Source organism: Diprion similis, chromosome 14 (genome assembly GCF_021155765.1).
Source record: "Diprion similis isolate iyDipSimi1 chromosome 14, iyDipSimi1.1, whole genome shotgun sequence".
Lineage (NCBI taxonomy): Eukaryota > Metazoa > Arthropoda > Insecta > Hymenoptera > Diprionidae > Diprion > Diprion similis.
The window spans coordinates 6,932,927-6,955,723 of NC_060118.1; the positions used below are offsets into that span (position 1 = coordinate 6,932,927).

General features: G+C 35.2%; 2 protein-coding genes across 3 annotated transcripts; one reads left to right on the plus strand and one right to left on the minus strand.

Moving 5' to 3' along the window:
* Nucleotides 1-3,377: 3,377 nt before the first annotated feature.
* LOC124414693 (MIP18 family protein galla-1) lies at nt 3,378-5,461 on the minus strand. 2 transcript variants are annotated; one of them, XM_046895710.1, is made up of 4 exons: nt 5,180-5,461; nt 4,677-4,940; nt 4,316-4,434; nt 3,378-3,845 (listed from the first exon to the last, which is right to left on the minus strand). In XM_046895710.1, exons 1-3 carry the CDS (start codon nt 5,334-5,336, stop codon nt 4,337-4,339), a joined length of 519 nt encoding a protein of 172 aa, XP_046751666.1. In that variant the 5' UTR covers nt 5,337-5,461; the 3' UTR covers nt 3,378-3,845; nt 4,316-4,336. The 2 variants fall into 2 exon arrangements, with proteins under 2 accessions (XP_046751666.1, XP_046751665.1); XM_046895709.1 differs by lacking the exon at nt 3,378-3,845 and having other exon boundaries at nt 3,858-4,434.
* A 1,098-nt stretch (nt 5,462-6,559) lies between these two features.
* On the plus strand, nt 6,560-21,656 carry LOC124414460 (baculoviral IAP repeat-containing protein 2-like). Its single transcript, XM_046895408.1, has 10 exons — nt 6,560-7,341; nt 7,456-7,576; nt 8,759-8,968; nt 9,118-9,296; nt 10,386-10,526; nt 10,866-11,008; nt 11,092-11,348; nt 11,464-11,652; nt 19,274-20,202; nt 20,576-21,656. Exons 1-10 carry the CDS (start codon nt 6,844-6,846, stop codon nt 20,933-20,935), a joined length of 3,027 nt encoding a protein of 1,008 aa, XP_046751364.1. The 5' UTR covers nt 6,560-6,843; the 3' UTR covers nt 20,936-21,656.
* The last annotated feature ends 1,141 nt before the right edge of the window (nt 21,657-22,797 follow it).

The following is a 22,797-nucleotide window of genomic DNA, read 5'->3' on the forward strand; positions in this document are numbered from 1 at the left end:
AGTGGACATGGCAGTTTCGGAATCCCTCCAAATCTGTGCAACGTCATCTATGGACAACACGATACGTCTCTGGGACCACCAGAATATACTTATTAAAGTAAAAATCTAAAAGTCAAGCATAAGTAATTGAATGTGTATACGTCAATGTGAGACGGTTCTTCAACTTTTAGGTGTTAGAAATAAACACATGTGCCAACAACATCAGTTTCTCCTCTTTGCGAGGAGATATCGTCTTTGGCGCTGGGAGACATTTGTACAGAATTTCGTATCGTCATTGTAAGAATGCATTACTCTGTACTTTAAAAAACGCAACATAGATATCAAGAGTTGATATTGTAGTTCGTTTTCAAACCATTTACAACTCATTACTCATGTATGTTTTATTGAGTAGATCTATCGCCAAAGTACAGAGCTCGCATACTGATGAATGGAATACCTGAAGAAAGTGAAGAAGAGGCGGTACTTGAAAACAAAGACTATAGAGTCTATGAAAGTATTGTAGATCGAGAATTTTTGTTACATCCTGTTAGCAGTGCACCCCTTGGGTCGTTGGACATCAGTGACGGTGACGCACCTCGCTTGGAATTAATGATCCAGGGGCAAATGTATGCTCAGTTACAACGCAGAGATCAGGGTATGAGCAAACCCTGTTCATATGGTGGCGATTTACATGTGAAATGTTGTGACTACGTTAGCTTAATTTGAATTTCAGACATAATCAGCATAAAGAAAGGTGAAATAAAGGCGGTGAAATTAGTGACAGGAAAGTCGCTCATGAATCAAGAAGCTTGGGAAAAATATCTCGATGATATGTTGGGGAGATCGAATAAAACAAGCACAGAAGTACCGCCGTATGATGTTTGGGCTATGGTTGAAAAGTACAAAACTGTGAAAAGATATTACAATAAACCTGGAATATTCAAAATGTTTTACGGTAAGCATCGAAATCAAAATACAGAAATTACACAAAGGCTACGAAGTACCGTTAGACGTAGTTCTGATATATATGGGCATTTCTCAAACCTTCCTTATACTAGAAAATAATAAGCTAGCTGTTCATCAATAAGCATAATACCATTAATATTTTTAAATATTTTTTAATGAAAATCAGGCTACAGTATTGAAAAATTCCCGGAATATCCAGAAGCTGTACCTAATGAAGTACAGCATCCGCATTTGCGATTGTTTGGCTTCCTGCCAAATTCAGTAATCTATAAATTGTTTGGCATCGAAGACGTTGAACCGCCTCCACCGGTACCAGAGCCAAAACCTCTGCTAAAATATGAATATCCTCCAAAGTTTCTGGTAATTATTCAATCGAATATGAAAAAACTTTTTGATTAACAGAAAACAGTCTCGGTATTGATGTTTTTATTCCTTAATCGTTAGTTGGACCAGCTGCATGAAACAGATTCCTCGCGTTTAGACTCAAACGTTGAAATGACACCGTCGCAACTGATAAATCTAACAAATGTTAAGGATGTTGATTCAGAAACCACAGTACTCAGAGTTTCTGTTCGTGAGTATGATGTACAAATTACATGAATAATATTCACCAAGAAATGTGTGTAGTTTTAACTTTTTGGGAGTAATAATGACGTTTGTTGTTACGGAAGCTGGAGATCAAAATCCGTTTGTAAAAGCGGGACAATCTGTATCTCAATATCGATATAATTCGAAGACGAAACGTTGTAGAACACGAAGAGGTGAGTTTGAAGAATAATGCATCATTTATTTACTGTTGAAACATATTTTTCTTGAAAGAAAACATTTTCAACCTTTTTTTTTTGCCTATCTGTCTTCAGTGTATCATGATCGTGTTGATAGGAAAAAAAGAAGCGTGAAAAAGACATTGAAAAGAAAGAATAAACCGTGTGGTAAGAAATTAGGAATACCTTTGCTGTAGGTTTAATTTTTTTGCAGCAGTAATTTAATACTCGCTGTTTTCAAAAGGTATATTCTATTATTATTTAACCAGATGAAATTATTCCAGAGATATTTTGATCTCTCAACGAATTTGTCGTGTTTAGTTCATTTTGATTATTTGCCACTGCAGTAGGTTCCGGAATCCCATTGACTGTAGAGAAAATCATTAACGAAGATCAAGAAAAACTTGAAATGATCTTGTCACAAAAGACAGCGAACCAATCACACGTAGATCATTTTTGCAAGGTGCTCAGTAGTTTCAACTTAACACGTACAGACATATCTGCAATTACTTTTGAACGTGGTAAAGTTAATGTACCAAGCCAAGAAGAATCCATACTCTCAAGATGTGAAAATATCTGCGGTAATTTGAGAACTTGAAACATTTCTTTATTATTAGTTATCCTTCTGGTCACTCCTATTCAATCGAAATGTTTGTTCGTTGTGGGATTCTGTACTAGGTACCAAAAAGAAACATCTGATTGTAAATAAGAGGACGAAATTCAAAAAGGCATTGCCTTCAAAGAAGAAACGAAAGAAAGAAAATTGTCGCGAGGTTCGAACATATTAATAGAATTTTTAATTCAATTGAAAATTATTTTTGCGTATTGTGAGCAATAAGATATATAAATATATTTCAGACGCTACCAGAAGAATTCTCGAATATAGATTTCCTCGCTAGATTGGGCATAAAAGAAATAGTTTTACAACTGGAAAGCATCAAACAGAGAATCAAAAACAATTACGGTTCCATTTCAACTCTTCATGATAACAAGGTAGTACTAAAATACTCTAAGTCCTGTTTAATTCTATGCAATTACTACAGATTAATTTCCATAGATCAAAGATGCTTTGATGGTGCTTCTGGCCAGGTTCGTGAATAGCCCATCTTCGTTTTCAGTAATATTGAAGTTACTGAATGTCATACCAGGAAACGACATTGACATCATCGGGTTTCTGTGCACAATTTTTATAATTACATCACGACGAACGATCAGGTGATACATATGCAAAACTTACCAAAAGCTCCAACTGACATAGACGTGAAATGAGCATTGAAATTATTTGAATTGTTCTTATTCACATGTTTAGAAAATCGGTCTTGAAATATTTGAAGAATCATGGACTACGAGACCCCCAAAAAGTACTGACCAAACAGTTACTTATTGTAAAAAAGGTGATGGATACCACAAACTTGTTTGAGGTGAAGAAATTTGTCTCCCGAATGATCAGTGATTGGATCTACACTTTAGAGAAACATGTTGCTTTAATTGCCAAAGATATCGAATATAGCGACAGCTCCAAGCGAGTAAGATTAATTTGGTATTCAGATTAAAAATATACATGTCACAACGTAGTTTGTTCCAGATGTTCCTTTTGATTATCTCCATATTTGTGCTACTAACTCAAGTCTGTGCATGACTGACTTATAATTAGAAATAAAAAGATTACCATAATTTAACAAGTAATTTATCAATTTTATTGTATGATTCAGGTGAAAACCGCCATAAAAACGGAAGGAAACCCACTTACATCAGAAAAATTTAAAAAAGGCAGAAATTTAGGTGCAATTGATTTTAAGGATAACGAATGCACAAAAGAAATAGATCAAATGTATGAAAAATGGGGTGGCGCTGATGGGCATGATGGCTGTGGTAGGAAACACAGATGAGCCTTGAACACAATTTCTTCAAACCTATATTGCCCAACAGGGATTGAATCAAAATGAATGTTTTTATATTTGATTCTAGTTATGTGGAAAGATTTGAATGAAGAAATAGTTGTCTCACCTATCGAAGGAATTAATTATTTTTGTGAGATAAATATTGAATTTTCAAATGCAGCAAAACATCCTCAACAATCATCCCAGCATACATGCGGAAGCAATTCGAAAGGCAAGGTATGTGAAATCAATATAAATCTAACTAAAAATATTCATAACAGTGAAATACAATTTACAAGATTACTGAATAACTTTAAGTATCACTATAATATAAACTACGAATCAGACTTAACAAAGGTGTCTTATTTAGAATTGGCAATTCTTGAGTGTAACATTATTCGATAGGATTTAATTACTTTCTCATTACAGGTCGAATCGGCCTTTACAAAGTAAATAAGTGTTACACGAGTAATCAAAGAACCAGATTTATAAAATTTTATTACAGATTATTTAAGAAGAATTTGTGCTGCTCAAGATTTTAAGTTCTTTTTGTATTTAATTTCTGGCAATTAATTGTTTGTTCATTTCTCAAGGTACGATTTCCGTATGACAAAACTGTAACTTGATATTTTAAAAAAGTTGAAAATGCGGATTTGCTTTTCAAAATATGTGTATACATATGTACAAAAATTTTATGTATAAATATGAATAAATTTTTTCGAATAATTTAATAACTTACGGAAGAGGTCATTCTTCCTCTTGAATACACTTTTCGACAAGATCTCTCAAGTTAGGGTTTTCCATTGCAGCGGCGATTCGTTCCTTGTCGTTTATTTGTTTGTTTACTAAAATCAAACCACCAAGTAGTTACTACATATGAAAAAGAAATTATACACATCCATTCAAAAGATAACCATTTGATTTTCATTGAAAACTAACAAACCAGCGAAAAACTAAAGATTTTTCTTGAAATTATTTCAAATTTATGTCAAAAGAATTGAATAAAATTGTAATGTATATTAGATTTCATCTGAAAATTTGGAAAAATCTGTTATCAAATATAGATCGTATAAACAAAGAGTATTACTTTCATCTTCTGTCGCATGAGCCCCTTCCTTGATATAGATATCCAATTTGAACGAAGCGACTAGGTGACGTTCTAATTTAACACGGATACAGAGACCGATGAGCGTAGCTAAGGAACAGTGTGGTACCGTTGGGTTAAACTCGATTCGAATTACTGAAACACCTTTTGTTGTCGGTTTATTTATGTAGACGCAATCTTCATACACTACATCCAGTTCTTCAAGGGTTTGGGGTTTTTCAGGATCTTTGATTGTTCGAAGTAAATCTAGAAAAAAAAAAAATTTGATATGAATTAAAAATGAACATGTGCCAGAGGTTACAAAGCAGTTGAAAGAATATCGGTGAAAAAAATCTATGATAGCACAACAAATAAACGACAATAGTAGATTAGAGGTTAGGAGGGAGATTTGATCACAGATTACGCAGCACTTATGCAAATGTTTTCTGATTATAATTCAAGGTTTCAATGTATACATTATCGACGATTTGGAAAAAATCACGAACCGTAAATAGTTTCCCTCAGCTCACTTTCATCCTTCAATAATAAAGTGCTCTGGTTTTTAGCTTTCAAAAGATCTTCCGGAGTAGCCATAACTCCGTACGGCAATATGCCTTCCTTGACTTTGTCCGATAGCGACAATTTACGAAAAAACGATAACATACTTATTTTTCACGTACCAACAACAAATAAAAAAAATTATCACCTATTACGAAATCAAACCAATTTCATTGTGGTGTGTACAGATTTCCAAAGTCCAAATCATCCAAAACTATTCGAACTGTCAACACTGGTCGCACTGATAAACTTTGGATCATGAACATTATATTCAGATAGATTGCCTTCATGTAAAGCTTCTAGTGAAACCCACGATGGAACTAGGCTGGACTTTCGTTGGCAGCAACGATAGCGAAAAACTGCCCGTGAAAATCTGTTGGCAGCAGTAGTCAGCGACAAAATGTTGATTCCGTCAAAACATACTCTTTGTGCTTATCGTGCTTATCAACGGAATTCGGAATCTAGTAAATGTTATTTATTTCGTTTCGTCGCTGTCATGGGAAAGTACCCTTAAGGTGCGTTCCGAAATTAGCTGGCAGTGCTAAAAACTCCCTAGGACAGAGGCAGAGCTATCCACGATATCAGCAGTGCAAAAGAGATAAAAGATTGTTCACAGCACTTGCAGCTAAAACGGGATTGGGCTCGAGTTCATGCGTTTTCACTGTAGTTAGCGCTTATTTAACCCAACCCCAATCCGACTTATACCCAGGATTTGAATAAACCGTCGGTGGAAACGGTGGAAACATAGAATAGGGAGCATTATTACATAATCTTATAAAACAATCAAATTAAGTTAGGAATATTAATTTGGCCCTGTGAATATTCACTTTCATTATTTATTCGCAAGTATATTCGAATCCCACTCATAGCGCCTCGTTACTGAAGGCCAACTTAGGATTCAAATAGAATGCAAAAAATCGATCACATTTCACCAATACAGCTTGAAACGTTACATAGGAAGTTTTAGAATTTATTTTTCTTCCCTTTCCTAGCAATTAGCGCTACAAAATTGTAATTTTTCGATCATTCTCGACAACACTGTATGACGAAACGTCCTTAGTAATAATGCTACACATGATTCCTATGAGAAGGTATCATGTAACACGGACAGTATCGACAGTATGTAAAAATTTTCCACCCATTGTGTGAGCCGCGGCCATTAGGATCGCAGAGTAGGAATTTAAAAATGCGTTCCAATCTCAATTGTTAATAAAATAATTAAAATATTCAACGACGTGCTTATTCAACGGTGTAGTCCGAATTTTAAATTTTATAAAAAAAAATTTCGAAATAAATTGAACCATTTTGTCCCATTTCAATACCGTGCATTAAAAAAAAAAAAAAGTATAAGCTTATGTATTCTTCGAATTTAGGTAAGGTTACGTCAAATCGAGTGAAGAGCACAAGGCATTTGCGATAACACAAAATATGCAAATACGCACACACAACACAGCTGTAGCGAAGAAACGTCAAATCAAAAATGTCGAACATTATATTTAACAAAAAAGGTTCAGGGACGCGATAGACGTTCGGTGTTTCGATAAAAATTGCTTACTCGCTGCCAATCGTGATACGCAATTTCATCAACGCGTTCAATCTCATCTACCGAAAAATGAACGTCGAGGAAAACAGGTTAAGAACATTTTCGGACTGGCCATCGAACGCGGCGGTCGACTGCAGCCGCATTGCCAGGGCCGGATTTTACTACACAGGTCGGAGCCTTGAGGTTCAATGTTTTTTATGCGGTGGCAAGATCACCGAATGGAATTATGGGGACCAGGTGATGGCTCGCCACCGTCAGCTCGATCCGAATTGTCCCTTTGTTCTGAACCCGTCGAGTACTTGCAACGTGCCATTAGTCTCGTCTCCGAATCCTCTATCCTCGGCTTCATCTTCGCCGTCATCGTCATCAATCTCTCGGCAACAGCAGAACAACCGTAACCCAACACCAGCCGTGTCCGCAGCCGTAAGAAGAAGCCAGGAACCAAGAGCAGAGTACAGAACCGAGGCTCAGAGATTGAGAACGTTCAACAATTGGCCTGTACCAATGATCGTGTCACCAGAAAGCCTTGCCAAAGCAGGATTTTATTACCTTCAAGAAGCCGACATGGTAGGAAAATGCTAGAACATTCAGAGGTTTGCTCGTTTCTTTCATTTTTTCATTATCGTCGCTAAAATGTAACTGACATGAGTGTATATTGTATTGATATCCTTTTTTTTCTAGGTGGAGTGCGCATTTTGTCGTGGTGTTATCATGAAGTGGGAACCTGGAGACGAACCTGACAGAGAGCATAGAATTCACTTTCCGAGCTGTGATTTCTACCTACATAGAGAGAATAACGAATGTAAATCATTCTTATCGATTTGCCTGGGTTTCTAACTCTCAGCAGGGTAGAAAAAAACCTCTTTTTTTTCTATGCAATGATGTCTGCAGTGCTTGTAGCCGATTATTTTCCTCGTTTTTCATGACTTGCCCTTGCGTTTTCAATCAAATAGTAACTTGGACTAGTTTTTTTTTTTTTTTTTTTTTTTTTTTTTTTTTTTCTTTTATTTGTATGACTGGGACTTGCAACAGCGTTGTATGAAAGGTCGTAAACTTAGAACAATGAAACATCAAGAATAGTGCAGAGATCTACTAAATGCACATAGTATCGGTGACTTTTTCATCAATTTTACCATTAGGCGAATCAAAAAATATGAGACATGTACGGAGTATTTTAGTGATTAATTTGAGATTTTTTCAAGCACTCATATTCTGTGAGAGATTTTTTTAATATCTGCATTTTAAAAAATTCCATTTCTCTTGTTATGATCGTATCAAAAACATTCAAATGCGATATTTTCTGATCGTGAAATATACTTGCAAGAAAAATAGGTTCAACATTCAGGAGTCAAACGAAAATATGCATGATTCTCTGATTCTTTGATTTGACAAAATTAAATCTCGCCATTTTGTTTCTTCAATTTTGCGCTAGGAGTCGGCTAATAACATACTTTTCAACTTTCAACACTTCGAATCTGTAACTCAAGAATTATTAATGAAAAAGCATTCTTGTCACTTATTATTCTGGCTTAGACACCCCTCTTAAGATAGTAACGCATGATGTCATTACATTTATAACACAGTTGTCTAACTTCATAATAGTTTGCACTCAACTAAGTAGGGTGACACTGGGACCATCATCTATTTATTCAATCTAGTTTTGCAATACTAAAGTTAATAATAACTGTTCTGGCAATGTCATGAAAGTACAGTATAGGCAATGAGTTTTGTGATTATTTTATAATCGAATAGTAGAATGGGTGCAGGTAATTTGATAAAAACTATATTTAAACTGAGTAGAACTGTAAATAATATTGAAGAAAGATTTGGGTATCTAATGGGAACTAAAATATAAACTAACAAGATAGAATCAGAAACATCCGCCAACAAAATGTTGTTAAAATTAAACCAGAGGAAATCTTGAGATTTGATTCAAACACTATTTCTAGAAAGGATTATTTACTGAATTCTTTCCTCTGATTAGTATTGTCTACAGAAAAGGTGGAGTTGGGTAATGTGAAATTGACTTCAGGGACAGAGTCAGACCTAACGGAGCTTGGAATTCAAACGCACACCGCGCCTCGACAACCCAAACATGCCACCTATGAAGGTAGATTACGAACATATCAAGGATGGCCTGAGAGCTTGAGACAAACCCCGGAAATGTTGGCTGACGCAGGCTTCTATTACGTCGGTAAGTTTTTTAAGAAATTATCCAACGACGATAATGGTCGTCGAGACATCAAAAATCGATTGCAACGAATGTTTGCATCTGTTTAAATAAAAACTTTTGGTAATTGATAATTTTGATCTTCAAATCTTCACACGCTATATATGTAATAGGGGTTGAGGACCAAGTCAGGTGTTTTTACTGCGATGGAGGATTGCGTAATTGGGAAGCAACGGATGACGCATGGACTGAGCATGCCAAATGGTTTCCAAAATGTGGATTCGTTGCTCTAGTTAGAGGACAAGAGTTTATCAAACATTGTATAGACAATCGACCGCCTCTAGATCCTTCGGTGCGCTACAATTATGTTATTCATTATTTTCAAATGGTCAATGGTAGTGCGTTAACAGGGTGTACTGCAATTTAAAAGGTTGAGAAATTACAGGGATTTCCACTTTACGGACCAGTATCATGAAATTTCTGAAAATTTTGATTTTTAAATTGCACACATGCTTGCATGAGTGTATAAAGATTTATTGCATATCTTTGGAGATCTTTTGGTGTCAGTACGATAATATATAATCTTGCAAATTGTCAAACTAGCCAAATTGAGAAATCAATTCTTAAGGAGGAGTATACGAGTAGACGGTTGAAAAATTGGGTGTATTTAGAGAATTTATATCTCCACAACCAATTATTCAATCGCATTGAGGTTTATTTTATTTACAAGTATGTACATCAAGCGTCATTTACATGTTTCCATTCTTATTACAATCAATTATTAGTTATTGTTCAAACATTGTTTGTTGTTTACTAAAACATTCTTATTCATTCGGTTGACGGTGACATGTTTTGAGGTGCACACGGTACCCCAAAAACGGCTCAAACAATTTACTTCAAATTTGGAAACAGTATTCATGAATAGTTTATCTTCTTTGTCTCATTTCAAATCTTTTATTTTATTAAAAAGAAAAACGGTAACCGTTGAATTGGACATTTGGTTTTTTTATATACTAAACTATAAATGTTTTATAATTTAATAAAAAGAAGGATTATGGAAAAGAGGGTCAACTTTTCAAGAATATTATCTCCAAATTTGAAGAAAATTCGTTTCAACTTTTTTTTGAGATACTGTACGTATTACAAATGATGTAACTGACTGAAAAAGTAAACGTTATTGTCAATAGCAATACTTCCTATCAATTGATTCAAATGAAAAAAGGTGTAAGTAAAGCTTGATCCATGTACTTTAGAATAAAACAAACCCCACTCGAATTAAATAACTGGTTCTTCAGATAGAAATTCCCAAAATTCATCCACGTTTTCAGCCATCTACTCGTATAATTTAAATTTTCAAGAAATTTTGAATTGCCACGCTGTTGGACTTTCGGACTTGTGTTACAACATTTTGTAATATAATGTATTTTTTGAACCTCCACAGATATTTGCTGGAGTGGCAGACAATGGATCTGGTGATGTAACAGAAACTCATCTACCCTCGCTATCAACTGTTGCCCCACCAAACATACGTAGTGTCACTGAAGCTGAGATTGAAGAGTTACTCAACACAGCTCCTGCATTGGTAATTGCATGAAATTGCATAAAGTATCGCAATTCTCATATCTCTTCCTAATAAACTTCAAATAAAGTAAAAACAAGCAGTATGTAAATAGATTAATCATGTACCGAAACTGCGCAAGTATTGAAATCATCAACAGATTTATAGCAGCCTGCTGTCATTCCCGTTATGGACATTATGTATAATCTGGGGAAAAACCACAAACATGTCATTGATTTCTCAGCACATAATCTCTTGGACTCCAAATAAAGCACTTGTTTTGTATTAAGAAGAATCTTTATGATTACACTACAATAACCATCAATTATTGTGACTAAATTTGTTTGAACTGAAATATTGTAGGCCGCATTGGAAATTGGATTACACGTCGGAAGAGTCAAAGCAGCGCTTAGACAAAGAATTGAACAAACGGGTATCCCATTCACAAACGCCGATCAGCTTATCGAAGATGCACTTCATGTGCAGTTCAGAGAAGATGAGGGCAGGTGAGTTGAAAAATTATATTTTGTCGTAAAATAATACTCCATCAGATATTGGTTAAACTGAAACATTTCACGTTCGTCTTCAGGTCTGACAATCACACTCCAGAGTCCCCGTCAGCAGAATTGACTAATCTATTAAACCAAGTCATAGCATCGAGAACATTGAATGATTCGGATAGCCATGAGGAGCAATTTAACGAAGAGCATAGAGTGCAAAAAAATATGGCACAAGGTGTTGACCTCAATGGAGATAGAGTCACGAATTCCAAATGCACGGAAACAGTGGAGGGAAACGGGAGACCTGTGGAAATGAAAAAACGTGAATCTAGCGAAAATTGTACAGGTAGTACATTGAATTGTACTTAACAATTTTTTTTCCAGTTATACCTAATTTTTTCTATCTTGATATAGAGCATTCGAAATTATTTTCCAACTGATCTGCTGTTTTTACTTTTCAGTTTCCCTGGAGGAAGAGAATAGAAGACTAAAAGAAGCTCGATTGTGTAAAATCTGTATGGACAGAGAGGTAGCAGTAGTTTTTCTACCGTGTGGACATTTGTCAACGTGTGTTCATTGTGCCCCATCTTTGAAACATTGTCCAATGTGTCGTCAAGAAATTCGAGCTACAGTCCGGACATTTTTAGCATAATTTTCATGATATTATTGGTGATGTATCAAGCACCTAACGAAATTGTATATTTTATTTCTTATTATAGCTGTTTTTGTGCCAATTTTTTCATAGCACCAACCAAAATAACCAAAGCGAAAAAATCTGAAATTAGTGTAGAAAAATAAATGTTTTTTTTTTTTCTTCTTTCAAATTATTTTCTATACACCGGATCATGTCTATATGATGATGACTATCACAATTTTTATTTACTGAAGTATAAGTACTTATAGATCCTAGTCGTCGGTAAATCATAGTTTCCAATATTATTGTCGATAAATTGAAATATTTACAAGCTGATATTTGACGTTGATGTTAACAAAGTTATAGAAGGCAGGTAATTTACACGAATATTTTGCAAACTGATTATGCAATTGTTCAAACTAAATCGTCTAAAATGTATACTTAGAAATATCAAAATCTGTTCCATAGTTGTAAGAAGACATGTTGATATATACTACTTTATCATAATATAATCAACTGAGATTGCACTATTTATTTTTTTCCGAGATCTTTACATACTTATTTATTTTGTTGAATAAAATACTATACAGATATAATTATACTATTAAATGTTAAATTGAGCTATATGGGCTAAATAAACTCTGAATATTATTCATCAACATTTCATTCCGAAATTATAATTCCCAACAGTTTCTACGCGAACGATTTCATTCGGAGAATTTATCTCTATCATATAGCAAAACAACTCTCCTTGAATTTATTGTTCTTAAGGTTATTGTCGAACGACCGGTTGATAGCTTATCGTTTACAGGGTATGCCGATGTTAAATATATATGATAAGATATTTTCAAGATAGAATCGTTGGCAATATTTCGCGGTTGTTCCATGGAGGAAAATTACGGGAGAGTCGCAGACACACACTGACAATGTAATATTCCCGTAATGAAAGAACGGATTCACACATGCTATAAATGTCCCTCCAGCTAGTGTTTTCTGATAATGAGTATACCACATAAATCCAGCGAGTCTTATTGTGCTCGGCAGTCGGCACCAGGGTACAGAGTTTCGAAGTCATTGTATATTTAAGACCTTTCATATTCCTTTTGCGTGAATTTTCATTTTTCCGGATTCCATCGGTAAGTACAACGATTCTTCAATTTCAATCATTATACTTTGTATACTGTATGTACATTAGGGTGGGTAAAAAAAACCGACTATTTTTTTTTTTTTTTTACTTTATACTCTGAAAAATCGGTTGCTATACACCTCTAAAAAATACTCACCAAATATGAGCTCTTAATTTTGATAGGAAGGTTCTCCGCTTTATAGTTTTCCATTTATTCCTCAGTATTAGAAACGAAAATTTGTATCTCTCTATTAAATGTTCGTTAAAAAATATCTCTTTTCATATTCTTGTAGGAAATTGAACGCTCTACAAAAAAGATCTTTCATAATTTTTCCGTAAACCTCACCGTTTAAAAGATATCCAAGGTTTAACTTTTATTATTTTAAGACAAATTTCTGTTTTGCTTATGAATTTTATAACTCGTTAAAAAATTTTTTTTCTGAAATGCACAGTCCATATTTTTGTAGAAAATTAACTGTTCTACAAAAATGGTCTGTTATGATTTGTCGATTAAATTAAGCGTTTCAAAGATATTCATCGTCAAACTCCAATGGTTGCAAATTTAAACTAAAAATTTTTTTTAACGAGTTATAAAATTCATAAGCAAAACAGAAATTTGTCTTAAAATAATAAAAGTTAAACCTTTGATATCTTTTAAACGGTGAGGTTTACGGAAAAATTATGAAAGACCTTTTTTGTAGAGCGTTCAATTTCCTACAGGAATATGAAAAAAGATATTTTTTAACGAACATTTAATAGAGAGATATAAATTTTCGTTTCTAATACTGAGGAATAAATGGAAAACTATAAAGCGGAGAACCTTCCTATCAAAATTAAGAGCTCATATTTGGTGAGTATTTTTTAGAGGTGTATAGCAACCGATTTTTCAGAGTATAAAGTGAAAAAAAAATAGTCGGTCTTTTTGACCCACCCTAATGTACATGGATTGAAAAAAATAACAAACAGATGCGATTAAGGAACTTCGCTTTACATTTCATACGAAAATGCACTGTTAGTATTTTTATATTGCATATTATAAATGTGCTGTACTACTAAATGGAAGAAATTAAAGTTTCTCGTATCTGGTTCGGTTTCTCCTGTTTCTTTTTTTTTTTTAATTCTTTTTTGTCCATCTCAGATCTATTATTCAGGAAGATTTTATCCCTATCATTTTTTATACTTGAAAGCTCTCGATTTTCAGCTACCTGCAAAAATTTATTTCAGTTATTCCATTCTAATTTCGGTAAAAATTCAAAGGTGGTTAAACTATAAAGCAAGAAAATTGAAGAAAATTGATTGAAAAAGTTAATGATAACGATTATTATTCATATTTGCAGCGGGTCTTTGGTTCTCATGTTTTGAAATTATTCGAATTTCAAATTCCGCCGCCGTAACTGTTATTATCAACTCTCTTGCGACTCACATGGTAAAGTACCAGCTTTTTTTATCGATAGTTCATAGTTTGAAATCGATTTACAATAATGTGGTGAATAGCTTCGAAAATATGAGATAATGATTAAAAATTTAAGAATGTCATAAGGCCAATGAGGACATCGTTTGAAGTTTAGACATTTACGAATTCCTAACAAATTCGTGCGTTCAGTGTGCCCGCGGCGTTGATTAGCATCGGCAGGTGCGTATGTAAGCGGTCCAGAGATTAGCGCCGTGCAATATGTGCGCTTTATTATTGATTAAATTTTAAATTGATAACGAGTCGATTACAGCAGGGCTACGTGAAAATCAAGAACGCAAGAACTTTCGTGCTCACAAATTAACGGATATTTCACAACGCAATCACTGTTCACGTGCTCCTATCTCGGTCACGTATAGGGCGGTGCCTTCCACATCCGGTTCCTGTTGCTGATTAGCGAGCATATTTTGAATTTATTATGAACTCAAGGAAATATCATTATTAACAAAGCCATGGTTGAGGATATGTTTCTTGAGTCATTTAATGACCGCACTGACGCTTGTTGTGGGGACAAAATTTCCGCAATATTCTTACTCAGCGCCATTTTCTAACCATGAATGCGTACATTGAAATACCTCGAAGTTTAATACGAATCCTAAAAAAGATGGGAGGGGCCCCAAGGACACAGAATATGAAGACATCGCTTGAATCCAACTTATGACGGTCAATTCTAAGAAATTCTGATACGCAATACCTTGTCGCTTCGTTTATTTATGTTTATTTCCTCATTTCCGCCTTTATTCATGCACTTTACTTTTGGAAATATGCATTTTCTTTGAATATATTTCATAAGAGGCACCTGATGCCCCGTCGATCGATTCCATGTCATTTATAAACGATTTTTCATCAATTACGATTATATTACGCATATTATACAAAGCAAATAACTATAATCTTTCCGTGGCTTATATATCTACATCCATGTGTTGCTGACGTAGTTGATTTTAAGTGCGATTGTATAATCGTAGAGCCAGGCACGGAGTGTACGGACGCATGTCATTTTAATCACTTGTTTTTCCCGGTAATTTTTTGAAAACGGTTTATTACAAGAAACATTGAGGAAGAAAAAATCAGAAGTGGATCATATGTGTTTTGAGAAATGTAAAATATAATTCTATTTGTGAAAATCAATCATTCAAAATTCACAAATAATTGCACATATAGGTAAGTCATCATTTGAACTCGAATTTTTGCCAGTACATAATATTGTAGATAAAAATTTTACCTAAGTGCGATAACGATATTGGGATTTATGTAAGATTATGTGGCTGATTCCGAGTGAATAACCCCGACATATATTATATATATATATATATATATATATATATATATATATATGTATATTCTATAGATATAATGACGAACGAATAACGTGGAATTTACCGGGTGTGCAATATCTGATCACATGTACCGACAAAGAAAGCTGATGTTTGCACAAATCACATTAGTCATTCTCATTCATATCGATACTAGGGACTAGCCCTGTGCAGCCGCAGAGTTGTCTCATCTGTTACCGCAAGGTCTTGCACTAATAATCAGATTCAAAGTATTTTAAACGAGGCTGCGGTTTTTCGCACCAACTGATGATACTAAGAATACCGTAAATTAACATACGTCCTTGCACTTATGTCAAGGAGTTAAATGCAAAATGTAACTGATAAGTATTTCTATGTCACATTCTTCGAATGATTCAAAGTACAACAATCGATACTCGCAGAAATTGAGCACAAGGAAAAATCGATTTTTAGGGCAATTTGTGCTGGTCAAGAAGGGTCGAACGATCGCATGCTCTGACTTATAACCGAAAACTTTGCGATCCGTCTTATCGATCCCAGTCGACGTCGGTAAAACAGGACGATAAGCGATCCGCCATACGGCAATAGTTAGTCAAAAACGGCCCTGCGTAAATGTACATACGTGCCGTGTGGTACAAAATCTCCGGAATTTCTCAGTAAAACGATCGCGTTCGTTGCTCGTGTTCGCCTCAGGGTAAGCTTGCATGGCCAGTAATATTACTTTAAAATCGCGGTTATAAAATTTTTGTTTCCGGCGGAAGTGGAGTGATTAGAACGCCGTGGGTGGATCAAACGAATATTACCTGTACTAAAAAAAAAAACTTATCACGCTTCGCAATGTTTCAATTCCCAGTTTGAACAGCCTTTGTGTTAAATACTAAGAGACTCGGTAGAGAATACACTTTAAGCCATGACCGATAGATTCCCAGAAATGTCAAGATAATCGAAACGAAAATATTATTTTCTTGAGAACAAGATACCTATAGCTGCAAGCTCGTATCGACGTCACTTCACAGCTTATCGTCGATAATAATCGCTTTGTCCGTATACAAAATCACCCGTCAATATATCAAATGGAATAAGAGAAATTAGCTCGAAAACGACAAACGGTGTCGTTCATTTTCAATCTTTTGCGATAGCGCGACTCTGTTTGTGTGTCTGCACTTGTGTACGAGCGTGTGATAAATGTAAATAACTTAGCCTGGCTCGTATGATTATTGTTATAGGTATAGACAAGGCATGCAACTGTACACACAACAGACACACACACACACGCGCGCGCGCGCATACACTACAGCACCCACAACCGCCCACCTCATCATCCTGCCGCCTTCTGATATGCATAATGAAATCATGCATTCTCTCATGTTGATCTCGTGTTTCAGTGACGTGAAACAAAACAATACCGTCACTTTTGCTATTTTATCACGGAAAGTCCAGAGTTCGAAATTCACGATTACTTACTTGTCGTTGCGACAATGTTTCCTCTTTTTATATCGTTCGATGTACATACTACATACATACTACAGAAAAATAATGAACGTCAGTAATCATAAATTGCTCGTTTATATTCCTTTGTAAAGACATACATCATACATGCATATGCCTATGCACGCAAGATTCATCCTCGGCATGATCTCGTCTCCCCGAAAAGAAATCCTTCACCGTGGTATGCGGAGATATAACGTTATGTATACTGCGCGTCACACACATACAAACACAAACACAGACACACAGACACGCACACGAACGCTCGCTTTCACATCCTGTTGGGAAGGGAATAAGATGGTACCTTCGTGCTACAGAGGACAAGAACACTCTGTAATCTGCTTCGTAACCGACTGAAATTATCATGATGGCAATTTTTTGAAATAATTAGCCTGGAAATAATTGTATCAAGTTGCTAAATGTAGGAGTGAAATCGATTTTCCTCAACTCTTACCCAATACAGACTTACTACAAGAATTATAACTAACAAGGAAAAAAATATTAATACATGCATCATATGTATATTTTCCTTATTTCGTTATATTACCAACAATATGGTAGATATTTCGAAATAAGAAAAAGTCGAGTCTTTCATAATCTCTTATACATACTTTGTTTAACCCAGATGTAAAATTGCAGCGTAGTTGGAAGTACTGTTTGAAATTTAATTGGTATATCGTGACTGTTAAAGGTCACTTTTTTCTTTATGCAACATTTTTATCTGGAGTCAAGACCTCTTCGCTATGGATCATCAAATGCGAGTAAATTAACTTGATTCCGTTCTATTTGTTGGGATTCAGTGTGAAAAAAAAAATATATATATAAAGATAGAGATAAAATAAACCTTATTTGCGAAACAGTAGCAAAATACCACAATTTTGTGGTAAAAACCCATATAAGCATATTCCAACAAGTAACAACCATATACAATATGGTTATAGAAGTTTTACAAATTGAGAACGGAAGACAGCGCATAACACACGCGTAGGTCATCCATGTGGTGAAAATGTTATCGAGCGAATTTGCCGGGAATTTTTTTATCCAGTTATTCTGTAAAACACGTATGAATAATAAAAATAAAAATTTGTTGCCTAGCTTAGTCGGAATTGTCACACCAACGGTGATTAATTTCTACAGAGTATGCGATAAAAATGTTGTAGAGCGACTACGAAGCTGAATCGGGGGTTTGGCAACGCTGCCGTCTCGAATGCTTCATTCTATTAGGGAGTACGGGAGGCCAGAGAGTTCAGTTTCACACGAGCCCTTCACTCTGCTTCGCTGCCTCTCTCTCTGCACTGTAAAGTCTACGCCAGGCTCAATCGTAGCAGCCATACCCAATATGGAAGTGCCCAAGTCCTTGCTCGTTGTGTTGTTTTAAAACGTATACGCCATAAATTCGTTGTAAATTCACCCCAGTCATTGATCATTGTACATACGTATTTATCGTGCCCGATGACGTCTTTGGTACAATAACAAATTTCAAAATTACCGTAAGTCTATTTACCCTTCCCTCGCCAGTCGATAACTTATCTAGTTTTTATCTTATTTTATTATTATTATTTTTTCTTTTATTACAACACTTTATAATTGCGAGATCGGTGTCCGTGTGTATTGACAAAGGCTAAAGTTTATCGTGTTCGCCCATTCAACCAACCACCCCCCCCCCCCTCCCTCCCCCGCTTCTTCGTCACTGCTATTACGATCTCTTCCAGCGCCTCTTCGCGTAAAAATTAGTCGTATATAATTTCAAAGGAAAAAAAGATGGAAAAAACGGTTTAATTTTTATGCTAGCACCCGAAACCAAAAAAAGGGCAGACATAGTAGGTCTTTAACGCTTGGGGTTCGCGCTTTATTGTCACCTGTAGAAAGAGCAGCTGCGACGATGTATTCAAAAGCGATGATGCCAGACTGTGTAGCGTCCTGTGCTAATTTATCGACAAAGAAAAACCGTTAATGCAGAGTCTGACTTTTAAAACTCGTACACGAAACTAGAAAGAAAGTTTTTATGCTTGTTTTCAGACTGTTAAAATTTCCATTGATTTTTTTTTTAATTTTTTTTTTTTCACACCAATTGTTGCAAGTCTATGCATACACTTTGTTAGAATAAACAAAGATGATATACTAGAATCGAAAAAAGAGTGACATAAGTGCACAATGAGTAATACACAGAAAAAGGTGGGGGATTTGAGTCGGCAGAAACGCGATTGTACTGCTCGAGCAATAATAATAATATTAGTTTCCTTTTTGTTTGCTTTAGATTCATGTAACAACGATAAAGATTTCTTTATCGTACACTTTTTCCTCACTACACTCTACGCACTTAACTGCCTTGAAATGACTGACTGCTATCAGTCTCGTTATGGTGGATACTCTGCGATGAATACGCCGATGTTCGGAGACTCGTTACCTTATATTCAACCACCTCCGCCGCCAACACACTGTGAACATCCCGACGAAACAGACGACCACAATGATTTCCGGTTCGAAGCTGTGCGAAGAAGAAGCTTCGCAAATTGGCCGCTCAGGTTTATGGATCCGAAGAGATTGGCGGAGGCCGGATTTTACTATTTGAACGAAGGTGACAAAGTAAGGTGTTTCGAATGCAAAATTGAAATTTGCAAGTGGGTCGAAGGTGACGATCCTCAATTCGAACACCAGAGATGGTCCGAAAGATGCAGATTTGTCAGGAGATTACCGTGCGGTAATGTACCTTATGGCGCTGACGGTGCAAACATTCCTCCTGTGCCACGAACCAGAGACGTCTGCGGCCCCTATGGATTTAACGTCGAATCAGACAATGGACCGGACCTCAGCTCATCCCCACCAAACCTTCAGAACACCGTCAGTACTGCGACTCTCGGGAGCTGGGGTATCGGTGTACCCAAGGAGCCCAAACATCCACATTACGCCAGCCGCGACGCAAGACTAAGAACCTTCAACTCTTGGCCAAAATCTATGAGACAGACGAAAGAGGAATTAGCTGATGCAGGATTCTTCTACACCGGCAAAGGAGATCAAACACTCTGCTACTACTGCGGGGGTGGTCTTAAAGATTGGGAGCCAACCGACAATCCGTGGGAACAACACGCCCACTGGTTTTCCAAGTGCTTTTATCTATTCATGGTAAAAGGACAAGCTTTCATTGACGAAGTTAAAGGTCTCACCAGGGAACAGCCTTCGGCCGAGGTGAATAAAATAACTTGGACTTTCTATCGTCAAATTAAAAGTATTTCTCTGTCGAGGGTAATCAGATTAATCACTTTTCGAGAACTCTACAAAATTGTGAAAGCATTGTTAAAGGGGAAAAAATGAATATTCAGGGTGCTTGTAAATGTTAGAAGTTTGAAATACAAAGTGCCTATTAAAGTTAGAGTTTTAGTAAAAATGTACGTTTTTCTTGTGACAAAGGGAACAGAAGAGAATATCTATCGTAATGGGGTAAAATATTTTTTACTCATTTACCTCATGCAAGTTTCTAAATACTTTTTTGAGGCAAAAATGATATCAGGATGCAACCTTGAAAGGCTACTGTTTATCAAGTAATTCATTCTGCTTCCAGGAGACACAGAACTTGACTCTACCGAATTGCATAAAGAAGGTAGAACGGCCTGCAGAATCTGAGCCTGAAGAACATTGTGCGATTGCTGAGACTAGTGAATCTGGAGCAAGTTGTAGCAAAAGTGGTTCATTAGAAGAGGGGCCGCATAAAAGCGAGGATTGTTTGCATCAAAACCTAGAGAACGATGAGAAGAGAATGGATGATGGAAGACTTTGTAAAATCTGCTACACGGAAGAACTGGGAGTTGTATTTTTACCTTGTGGACACATGGTAGCTTGTGTCAAGTGCGCGCCAAGTTTGACAACTTGTGCGGTATGCCGGAAACCTTTCACAATGACTGTGCGGGCTTATATTTCATAGCTTTCCATCACGAAAGGAACTATAAATTCGATAAAATGCCAGAATAATGTCTAGCATTGTAATAGATTAGCCAAGCCATGACTCTTGGCATATCACTGAAATAGAGGCACAGTTCATCAAAGTTTAAAAATATTTTGTGATTTATTTTCTTTAGTTGCCAGCTGTTCTTATAGTCAATCAAGATCCCGAGAGCTGGAAGTTCAGATTTATCAGTCTCGCTTCACAACATTAGACATGGCATCTTTTATGTTTCGTTTCTTTTACATTTTTTTTCCTTCAAAAAAAATTTTTTTTTTCTCTGTTATTCATAGATTCGGTTTTATTTTTCTTTTTTTTCCTTTGGCTTTTAAAATTTTATGAATTTCATGTATTTCGTATCTAAGGACTGAAAAAATTTTCGTATCACATATTACATAATTGTGCCTCTGGCTAAAAGTTACAACTGCTTGCGAGAACACTAACATGTTTAAAAAATCAGTAACAATAGAATTCTTGCTACACCTTTATACTAATCGATCCTTAATACAATGCCCATGGCTTATGTTATTCATCCTGCACATCACATTATTTCGTTAATGAGATTTCTGTGGCATTTATGTGTGATTCGAAAAATCAAGGGAAGAGGACAAAGTAAGATGAACAATATAAATTTTTTTTTTTTTTTTTTTAACAAAATTTTAGTGTTTTCACTTTAACAATTTGAGGGGCGGCGGTACATATATATGTTTATATATATATATATGTATATATATGTATACATGTATGTACATATGTATATATACATATACCAGTTATTTCATTATTTCCGTTGTAATTTGCAATACCTTTATACTTGTAAGTATTTTCTAGATTCTTAATGTGCCCCTTAAAGGGTTAAATGGAAAAAAATAGCAACTTGACTGTTGACTCTGTACATATTGAAAGCACAAAGATTTCATGGGAAATTGTGATTGGTAATTACTTACCACCTGACATATTATTATTGTTTTAATTTTTTTTTATTAAACGTAGTGATACAAAAATATAGGAGAGAGAATTAAATTTTCAAAAGCATTCACACTCACCTGTAGATTACCAACTGTCATTTGCAATATCATCCAAGTAAGAATTGAGTGTAAAATAAACGGAATAAACTGTACATGTCGAACCAACTGTACAGTAAATAAATTATTGACTTTTGATCCACCTTAATAATTAAAAATTTAAGCAATTATTTGATTGGTTTCCTTTTTTTTTCGATTTACTTCAATAATTTAAGGTTTTTATCTACGAGAGTCTGATACATGTTCCCAGGAATACCGAAAAAGGAACATAGTATCACATAAACCATATTTTAATACACTTTCATATCTAAATAAAACGGCCATTGAAAGCACTTCAAACTAGGTAATATTAACAAATTATATTGAAAGATATCACAGTCCCTGTGAACCATAGTAACTTGTAAAACTGAGTATATGAATCATATTAGCTTTTAAGTATAATAAGTAAAGAAAGTTAGTCAATGTCGCGACAAGCATACTTTGAATAGAAATATTTGCAAGTCCCAAATTTAGGAAGAACCTTTTTTAATAACATTTTCAATTTTCAGTAGTAACGAATTATACAATCTTATAAATGCACAAGAAGGTATGTCGGGTAATAATATTTTGGTTTTAATGGAATAACAAATTGCGTGAATTCGTTAAAAAGCAGTATTATTAATTTCATGTACTATAAATATAAATTTAGGAATATCGAAATCCGAAATTATTAGCGACATATTATGTCTATATTGTATGATTAAACTAAGTATAATCTCAATGAAACTAAATAAATACTGAAACAGAATTTTCTTGATTTTTACTCTCTTGACAAGAACA